The sequence below is a fragment of the Helianthus annuus genome, chromosome 6, assembly GCF_002127325.2.
Source record: "Helianthus annuus cultivar XRQ/B chromosome 6, HanXRQr2.0-SUNRISE, whole genome shotgun sequence".
NCBI classification, from domain to species: domain Eukaryota; kingdom Viridiplantae; phylum Streptophyta; class Magnoliopsida; order Asterales; family Asteraceae; genus Helianthus; species Helianthus annuus.
This window is the reverse complement of record NC_035438.2, coordinates 70,043,408-70,053,618: the sequence shown is the minus strand read 5'-3', so window position 1 is coordinate 70,053,618 and position 10,211 is coordinate 70,043,408. Positions and strand designations below refer to the sequence as shown.

General features: G+C 45.7%; 1 protein-coding gene across 1 annotated transcript; it reads right to left on the bottom strand.

The window, feature by feature from the left end:
• Window positions 1–3,803: 3,803 nt before the first annotated feature.
• LOC110944850 lies at window positions 3,804–6,518 on the bottom strand. The gene is made up of 2 exons (XM_022186495.1): window positions 5,672–6,518; window positions 3,804–5,539 (listed from the first exon to the last, which is right to left on the bottom strand). Exons 1-2 carry the CDS (start codon window positions 6,516–6,518, stop codon window positions 3,804–3,806), a joined length of 2,583 nt encoding a protein of 860 aa, XP_022042187.1.
• Between the last annotated feature and the right edge of the window lie 3,693 nt (window positions 6,519–10,211).

Sequence of the window (10,211 nt, the reverse complement as noted above, 5' to 3'; positions counted from 1 at the left end):
AAAATAGAAATTTGAAAATTTTCTAAAATATGTATATATATATATATATATATATATATATATATATATATATTTAAACAACTATTGCTAGATTACAACTGAACTTTCGAATTATACTAACAGTTTATTTTATAGTTTAACGTTTCCGGCTTATAGGTGTTGTAGGTGCTAAAACTGGTTTTGTGATAAGTTAGCATTTACTGCTATAGTAGCTAACATGTAGAGATTTACCCATTTTTCATCTAATTTATCTTCCCAAGGTGGGTTACTGCCTATTTTCTGGGTTTCCTGAAGTTTTTTCATGTTCTTTTGACTTTTTCTAAGGATCCGGCTTCTTTTACTAGGGGTAAGTGGATTTTCATACTGTGAAGTGGATTTTCATACTGTGCTTTACGGACAAATACTCCTTCCTCAATATCTGCTAAATATCCTGAGAAATTGGTTTGGGATGAACTTCCCTTTTCTTTGGGTAAACTATCTAGTTTATAATAGATGTCCTGAAATTCTTCTCTTACTCATACTGTAAACTAACAAATAGTCAAATAACATATCATAATAATCATGCATGTATTTCCATAATTTATTTCCTAACACAAAATATAACTTTAAGTGTCAGCAGAACACTTCTTTGGCTTGAACCAGTGGCTAGGCTCTGATACCACCTTCTGTCACAACCCCCGATCCCTAGTTCCCGGGAACGGGCGGCCGTGAGCCAGTTTCGGTGGTATCACGTTTATTTATCCAATTTGGCAGCGGAAATTTCATCAGGACCGTAGTTAGGAAATATTTTATCAGAGTAAAACCACCATATTTAATATTTAACACATGGGCAAAACCCAAGTTTCTTATTACAATATACTTATAAGGACAAAACCTTATTTTATTGAATTTAAAACATCTTGTTTTAGATAACTTTTATAGCCACTTATTTTCCAAGCCGTCAGTGCTCTCGAGCTGGCTTTTTCCCAGTTGGCTTTCACATTGTGTTACCTGAAACATGTTTTAAAAATATTTTATCAGCGGGAAATACTGGTGAGTGAATCCCAATTTAATTAAAACGAGTTTTATCAATTACCACAGTATTGAGAGCGATTACAATGTTTATATCTACACAATTACCCATTCAGTACTTGCCACTCGACGTATCTATGGCTATGGTCATATCACACATTGGCTACTCGTCGTCCAATTGTGAAGGTTATCAAGTAATGTATACAAAACCCCATAATACCGGCGATAATTGAAGAATTACACGACTCACATACTGGTAATATGATATAAACAATTTGAGGTTTTATAAAACAGTTGACACAAAAAGGAGATTACTCACATTGCTGTTTTAGGTTTTTCGTAAGGGTTTCCTGAAGATAATCTATAAATTACACAAATGCACGTGTGTTAGTATAATAACCCATTTTAACATTAGTAATACCCTCCCCGAGACGGCATTCCAACGACTACGTCGGGCAGAACCACGACAGCCGTTACGGAACCCTAGATCAATCGGGCAGCGTATCTAATACGTCTCCAGGGGTTATAATACTTACAACGAGGCAGAGCTTCGCTAATTTAGGGGGTATAATGCCCGGGTATTACTTCTACTATTTAGAAATTAAGAGAGAAAGAAAGAAAATTGAACGATCAGACTGAATGCCCGATGCCTCCTCTTTATAGTGCTGAAATTGGACTTCCACGCGGCCCGCGTGGAGTTTGGGCCGGGTTCACGCGGCCCGCGTCAACAGGCGGTCAAAGCGTAGCTTAGCTGAGTCGTTTACTAGGTTGTCCGGGTGTTGGGCCAGGTGGCGGCCCAAGGCTGCGCCACAATTCAGAAGGCTCGCGGCCCGCATGGACTTAATCATACTTGTACGCGGCCCGCCTTGACTTATGGTTTTGGCAAAGTCTGGTTACTACTCGCGCGGCCCGCTTAAGCTTGAGGTGAGGCCCTACGCGGCCCGCCTCAGCTTAATAATTTTTGTTTTTAATTTATTTTATATGTTATATTCTAATTTGGGCTCGGTTTTCACATACGGGATGCATATAAAGGCATATTGATATATTTAAAGATATATTAGGGTGTCGGTTTTACCGAGGGTTGTTATACAGCGTGATGCTATTGTGCGGCTGTCTGGTGAGAAGACGGCCCTTGCTGAAGAGGCTCATGAGGCGCGTCTTGCTGCGGAGAAGAAAGAGAAGGAGTATGTTGCGCGGATCGATAAGCTGGAGCTTCTTGTGCAGGAGAAGGCTTCAGAATGTGAGGCTGCTCAGCGTCTTCTTGATGAGAAGACGGCTGAGTGCCGTGCGTCTGAGCTACTTGCTGAGGAAGCTTCATCTGATAGTAGGTGGTTGCTATCCCGCGGCGTTCCATTGGTAATGTTCTTTGCTTGCTCTGTTGCTGTCTTCCTTTTTATTTTTGCTTTTGTGTATTCATTTCTGCTATCTTGCTCGACTTTGTTTTTCATGCAGCTTCCTGATCGTATCTTGCATTCTCCTGAGCTTGCCCGCTATATGTTTGAGTTGGGTGGGGCAGGCTATAATAGTGGGCGCAAGTATGGGTATGCTGAAGGTAGGTGTGCTGCTGTAAACAATGAGAAGGATTACCACTTTGAGTTGTTTAAAGAGGATTGTGAGGGTGCTTATGCTGCTAAGCGCCAAGAATTTTCGATGCTTGATTTTGCCGTTGTTCGAGCCGCTGGGAAGTTGGCTCATAAAGCGGATGGAGTAGCTTTACTGAAGAAAGCTTTGGGAGATGATGGCGATGGTGGTGCAGGAGGTGCTGGTTCTAGCCATTCTTGATTAGAAGTTTCCGGCCTGTGTGCCGTGTATAGCCCTGAATGGGCTTGTAATGGTTGTTTTTGAGACAATTTGAAATTTCTTACCTGTGGTGTTATGTATTTGACAGATGTGTTGTTACTTTGATTATGGTTATGCAGATTTTGAAATCGTCATAATATGTGCATGTTTAATTACTTTGATTAGGTGTCACGAATGAATGATGGCGCTGACAGGTGATGTTGTGTTATTACAAGGTTTTTATTCTGTCGTTTACGTCTGCGCGCTTGTATGTGACATACGAAGTGATCGAGTTGCAGGTTATTGTGTGAGCTCAGCTGGGATCACAGCCTTGGGAGCATTACAATGTTTAGTTACCTTGCTATCGATATTTTCGTGTTTATATGGGCACGAAGTTATGTTTTTTGGCGTTTTGTAGGCTTTGGTTGTGTGTCTGACCCGGCTGTTCACTTGGTTGTGACGAGCCTTGGAGGTCTACAACGTTTCCTATGGTCGAGCCATTGATGTTTTCGTGTACGCCCGAAGTAATAAATGCAGTTGTGACAAAAAATTTGCATGAAATGAAGGTAGCCAAACACTTCTCGTATTAAGTAAATGTGTCGGCGATTCGCCCTATACGATTACATGTTTGTATTATATGTAGCATTTTCGTAACTGTTGGGCATTCCAGGTTCGTGGAACCCCTTTGTCGTTCATGGTGCGTAGCTTGTATGCCCCCTTGCCGAGGACCTCATCAATGATGTACGGGCCTTCCCATTTGGGAGCCAGTTTCCCTGGTTTTTCTGCGTTGGACGCTTCGTTGTCCCTTAAGACATAATCGCCTGGGTTGAAGGTGCAGATCCGGACTCGGGAGTTGTAATACTTTTCAAGCTTTGATTTGTATTTGGCTTCATTGATTGCTGCCATCTCCCTCCGTTCTTCTAGGAGGTCCAGGTCGATCCTCCTTTCTTCTTCGTTGTTGATCAGATTCATGGAGAGCATTCTCGGAGATGGAAGCCCGATTTCTGCTGGGATCACAGCCTCGGACCCATAGACCAAGCTGAAAGGTGTTTCTCCATTGCTTGTTTTGGGCATTGTTCTATGGCCCATAATATGCTTGGTAGCTCATCGACCCACCCTCGTCTTTTTTCACCGAGCCTTGCTTTGATGCCATCGACGATGCTCTTGTTGACCGCTTCAACTTGACCATTCCCTTGCGGATGTGCGACCGACGAGAAGGTATGTTCAATGTTTAGTTCCTTGAACCATCGTTCGAGATCATCTGCTGCAAAGTTTGTACCATTGTCTGTGATGATTCGGAGTGGTAGGCCGAACCGGCATATGATTTGTTCCCAGATGAATCGTTTAACGACTGCCGATGTGGTTGACGCAAGTGCTTTTGCTTCCACCCACTTGGTGAAGTAATCGACCGCGACGATGATGAACTTGACTGCCCCCAGAGCTTCTGGGAAAGGGCCCACCATGTCTATGCCCCATTGCTGAAAGGGCCATGCGATTGTTACTGGTACCAATTCATTTTTTGGACGCATGGTTTTTGGTGCATGCCGTTGGCAGCCGCTGCACTTCCTTAATTCCTTCACGGCATCGAGGTGCATTCCGGGCCAGTAGTAACCGGCGTTCATTACTTTTGCCACTACCATGCGCGGCCCGGCGTGGATACCGCAGATGCCTTCATGTAGTTCCCGGATCAGATAATTTGCATCGTCGGCGTCAACACATCTTAGCAGCGGGCCGAGATATAACTTTCGGTACAATATCCCGTCTGCCATCTGATAATGTTCTGATTTATACTGGATTTTCCGCGCCTCAACTTTATTTTCTGGAAGTATCCCGGACTGTAAGTACATGATTATGGGTGTCATCCAGGACGTGGTTCCTGTTTGGATGACGCTGACTTCCCTGAGTGGAACAGATGGGTTGCTTAAAACTTCTATGCGCACGTCTTTGGCCAAGTGCTGGAAACTTGTTGACGCAAGCTTGCTTAAAGCGTCTGCCGGCTTGTTTTCACTGCGGTTTATGTGGTGCACCTTGTAGGAATAGAAGGTTTGCAGCAACGTCTTTGCTTGGTTGAGATAGAGTGCCATTATATCGCCCTTGGCTTCGTATTGACCATTGATTTGGCCTGCTACTAACATGGAGTCCACATGTGCTTCGATGTGTCGGACTCCCATTTTGATTGCCAAACGCAAGCCGGCCAGAAAGGCTTCGTACTCTGCTTCGTTATTTGTGCTCTTGAAGTCTAGGCGTATGGCATAAGTGAACTCGTGTTTGTCAGGGCTTACTAGCCGTAGCCCCGCGCCTGCCCCATCTTCATTGGATGCACCGTCTGTATACAGCAGCCATGGCTCTTCGGTTTGTTTTTTCTCCGCTTTCTCCATCGCCTTACACTCTCTGTCTTTGTCATCCGGAACTTCCGTCATGAAGTCTGCTAAAACTTGGCCTTTGATCGACGGTCGTGGTCTGAAAACTACGTTGTGTCCCCCTAGCTCTATCGCCCATTTGGCCAACCTTCCTGATATTTCTGGCCTTGCTAGGATATTCCCAATATTGTAATTTGTTAGCACGTGGATGACGTGATTGGCGAAATATCGGCGCAGCCTTCTTGACGCGTGGATCAGTGCAAGGACAAGCTTTTCCATGATTGCGTATCTGGTTTCTGGGTCGGTTAAATTTCTGGACACATAATACACAGGTGTTTGGACACCTTGTCGATCGACTAGCAATACGGCTCCAACGGCCTTGTCGGAAGCTGAGAGGTACAGGACCAAAGGCTCTCCTTTGTTTGGTGCGGTTAGAGTTGGCAGCTTGATGAGACAGTCTTTCATCTCGCGGAACGCATTTTCTGCTTCCGGAGTCCATTGGAATTGGTTTTTCTTCATGCAGTTGCGCAAGGTCTTGATGAATGGGAAGGATTTTGCTGCGTGGTTAGCTAAGAATCGATTGAGTGCTGCCAATCGTCCTGCGAGCTTTTGCATGTCTTTGACGTTTGCTGGTGAAGGCATCCTCTCTATGGCCTGAACCTTTTCTGGGTTCACCTTAAAACCATCTTTAGTGACTATGAAGCCCAAAAACTTTCCTTCCTCCATTCCGAATGAGCACTTTGCTGGATTCAGTTTGATGCTCACGCTGCGCAGAGTGTTGAAGGTCTTCTGAATATTTGCCAACATCGCGCTCTCTTCCTTGCTCATGATTACCAGATCGTCCATGTATACTTCGATGTATTTACCGATGGCGTCACTGAATGTTTCGTTCATCAACCGTTGGTACGTAGCACCTGCATTCTTTAAGCCGAACGGCATCTTGGTGTAGCAGTATAACCCCGTTGGCGTGCGGAATGCGGTTTTATCTTCGTCTTGAACAGCCATCTGGACCTGGTGATATCCTTTGTAGCAATCCAGAAAACATTTCCACCGGAATGTTGCCAAAGAATCTATTTTCTCGTCTATGTCTGGTAGAGCATAGCAGTCACGGGGACATGCTTTGTTCAGATCCTTGTAGTCAACACACATTCTCCAACTACCATTCGGTTTCTTTACCATTACTGGGCTTGCTACCCACGTTTGGTACCGGACTTCCCTGATGATTCCTGCGTTTAGCAGTTCCAACACTTGTTCTTTCATTGCATCATGTTTTATATCGCCTAGGTGGCGTTTGGCGTGCACCACTGGCTTGGATTCTTCGGAGACGTTGAGACGGTGTTCTGCTATATGCCGTGGAACACCAACCATATCAGCCGGTGTCCAGGCGAACACGTCCATGTTGTCATGTAGTAATTTCTTTAGCGCCGCGCGCGTTAGATCAGACATTGCGGGCCCCAGAGTGACTGTTTGTTCTGGGTACGCGCTGTTCAATACCCATTTTTCTGCCTCTATGCGCGGTGCAGGCTTGCTTGCTTTTGCCGGCCTGATTTCATCTGTTGCTAGCACTTCTTTGCTTGCGTATATCAACGCAATGCCTGTTTCGGTTGGAAAGCCTATGGCAGAATGTGGTGCGGAACAGATCATGCTGAAATCTCCTTGGGATTCTCGTCTTAAGAGGATGTCGTGTCTTGAATGTGCCGGTAGCACCATGAATGTGACTTCTTCGGTTCTCGAATTTCTCCCATCAGAAAGCAATACTGGGAATGATATTTGTCCTAGGGGAAAGACGGCCTCGTTGCAGAAACCAGTTAGTGGGTAATCGACTGGTTCTAGGCGCGCCTTATCCTCTTGGTCGAATTGATTGAAGCACTGTTCATATATGATGTCTGCGGTGCTCCCGGGATCAATAAAGATGTAATCTGTTTGGTAGTGGCCGATCACCCCTGGGATGACTATTGGCCGCTTTTCTCTTGGACCTCCCCTGACAACTGGGAACACCACTTGCTTCTCGCGCCATGAATCATCCTGCGCGCGCTTGTTGTAGTTTTTTCTTGGTCGCCGTGGACCTCCTTGCACCATATGAGTTTCTAGCTTTCTGAGCTTCTTGTTGTCTGGACCTTCATCCCTTCGTTGTATCTGGCGGTAATCGCGCTTTCCTCCTTTGACTAAGTGACCGAGCTTTCCGTCTCTTAGAGCTCTTTCGATTTCTTGCTTTAAGCTAAAGCAATCATCGGTCAAGTGGCCCGTATCTTTGTGGAATTCACAGAAGAGATTTGGGTCTTGACCCCTTTTGTTGCGCATCTGCAAGGGTGGTTTGAACTGATGGTTTTCTGTGGCTAAAACTTCAGAAGGTGTTTTGGTTAGTGGGGTCCACTGCTTTTCTCTATTTTCGCGCTTTACTTCTTTTCGATGGGCTATCTGATTGATCGTATGGCGTGCGTCGTCCCGTGGGGGGCTTCTTTCTCTGTTCCCAGAAGCCCTCCAGGGTTGATTTCTGCCCCTTCTGTTTTTTCGGTCGTTATGGTTATGTGCGCGCTGACGGTGATCGTCACCGGTCAGTTGCCTGTCTGTCTGCGCAATGGTCTTGGCCGCTTCAATGAAGGTTTCCCAGTCTTTGGGTCCTCCATCTCGCCCTTTGATTCTTTTAACCAGATCGTCGCATTTGACCGCTCGCATAAAGTGTGCGCGCATCATTTTCTCTGGTATGTCTCCGATCACTAGACATTCTTTGTTATACCTTGTAATGAAATCTTCTACGCTTTCATAGTCTTTTCTCCATATGTTCAGACAATCACCCGGATCTCTGGCTTGTCTTCGCTGCTGAGAGAAGTGTGCCAGGAATTTCTCTCGGAAATCGACCCATGATTTGATTTTGCCAGCTGGTAAGTTGTCGAACCAAATGCGCGCCGCGCCAACGAATGTCTGAGCAAACAGGTGGCACCATGTTGGTAAGTTCCATCCGCCTGTTGCTCCCGCACCTTTAAATACCTGGAGGTGATCGTCTGGGTCTGTCAACCCGTTGTATTTACCTACGTTGTGTGGTAATTTCGTTTTGTCGATGGCCGCGCACGCGATTTCTCGAATGAATTTTGAATTTTCAGCCATGTCCTCAGGACGATAGCTCAAGGTGTAATCATGCTCTGCTTTGGGGTTGTACCCCGCGCGCTTGGTTGGTTTGTATGCTTCGTGTTCCGGAGGAAATCTGCTGAACACTGTGGATTCCGCCTTGTAAGTTGGGTCGTCTTCCTCTTCTTCCCATTCTGTATTCATGTTGCGTGCGCCCAAACGGGTTTGGATCGGCCTTCGTTGTAGATTGGAGGTTTGGACGAAGTTGCTCTCTGTTTCCGCATAAGTATCACGCGTGTCTTGTATGCTGGGTCTTCTGACCTGTTGCACTGGTTCTCTTTCTGGTCGTAAGTTCCACGCGTTTGTCTGCTGAGCCGTGTGTGTACTCAGAGACCTTGGTTGTGGAGTTACGAATGCTGATTGGTTAGCCTGTGCTTGGAGCAAGGCTTGTTGTGCGCTGAGCTGCGTATAAACGAGGTTTATAGACGCCATTTGTTCGGCATACCAGGAAGCCAAAGTTTTTCCTTCGGGTAGCTCTAAAAGTGCAGAGTAGTTGAGTTGTGCTTGTTCCGATGGCACAGAAGGGCCTGGTCCATGGCTTACAGTCTGCATCGGCGGCGGTGTTTGGTGTAATATCCCCGTTGGAGGTTGGAGAGCAGCCCCGTTTGTGGTTTGAGTGATGATTCTTGCTGGTGTTTGGAAGATGGGTCCAGTTGTGGTTTGGCTAGCGGCCCTGGACGCACTTCCAAAAATGGATGGAAACTCGTTGTTCAGCTGACCTTCTTGGATGGTCTCGTTCCTTTGACCTCGTTGGACGTGTGCTGTGTCCGAAACGAGTTCAAAGGAAGAGATTTCTCCGTCAGCTGGGTGTGAATGATTCTGGTCTGCCATTTTCACGAGTGTTTTCTAGAAGAGAAAAAGAGGTGAGAGTGGTCTTGCAAAAAAGCGGATGGCGCCAATGTTGAAACAATGGTTAATCACAAGGATAACCAAGAGGGTCGTTTCACTTACGGGGTTCAACCTCTTCTCTTGCTCGTATCGGTGGCCTGAGATCTGCAAAACAGTAAACACCGTTAGTCTCGTTAAGAGGGGAGAAGGGAGTTTTCCCTCTTAACCAGGCTCCGGCGTGAGAATAAGTACTGCTCTGAGATGAATAAAACAGTGTGTGTATAGGGTGAGTAAAGAGAGCCAAGATGATCAACCTGAATGATGAAGGGTCCTATTTATAGCCGGGCGGTGAAGAAGGAGGAAGCAGCTGTGCCAGCTGTGGGTGTGCGCCAGCTGTCCGACCAAAGGGAATATCCTCTTGGTCTGCTCTGTCGCGAAGGGTGTAGTGGTACACGTGGCGTCCTTGTATTCGCTTGTGCTGGGTACCTCGTACTGGTCGCGTCAGCCCTGCTCCCTGGATTGTCGCAGGCCTACGTGGCCTTCTGTCAATGGTGACACGTGTTGTCCTTTATGTTGGGCAAAGCATCTTTGATGCCAGCTGTGAACCGCCTAGATGTCTTCTGGGAGCTTCTAGAAGGTTCTGGTGACATGGGTGCCTTGTGTGCACAAAAGTGGTGTGGTCCCTGCCATGTAGGCAGGGAATTGGGACCATACCTCTTCAGTGATGGTGGCACTTCTCTTTGTGATGGTGATTTTATAGTCTTGAAGTACACCGTGGAGGTGGGAGAGAGAGAGAGCATGAGGGGTGGACGCATCTTTTTTTGATTTTTTTAAATTGTCCAGACGCAATCTAGTCATTTCGCATACACTTAACTTGGAAACTTAATATAGGTTAGTGACAAGGACCACAAGAGTGCAAAAATTACAACTACTGAGATCAACTCTGTAATTATTAAAGCCTTGGGACCAAATCTACAATATTTGCAAACTACAGGGTTCAACTAGACATTTAACTCTAAAATTATTTATTTCTTTTATTTTTTAACAATCAATAATTAATAACTTTCTTAAATTGAACAAGAAGTTAGCACTTTGTTGTTCCCTTCA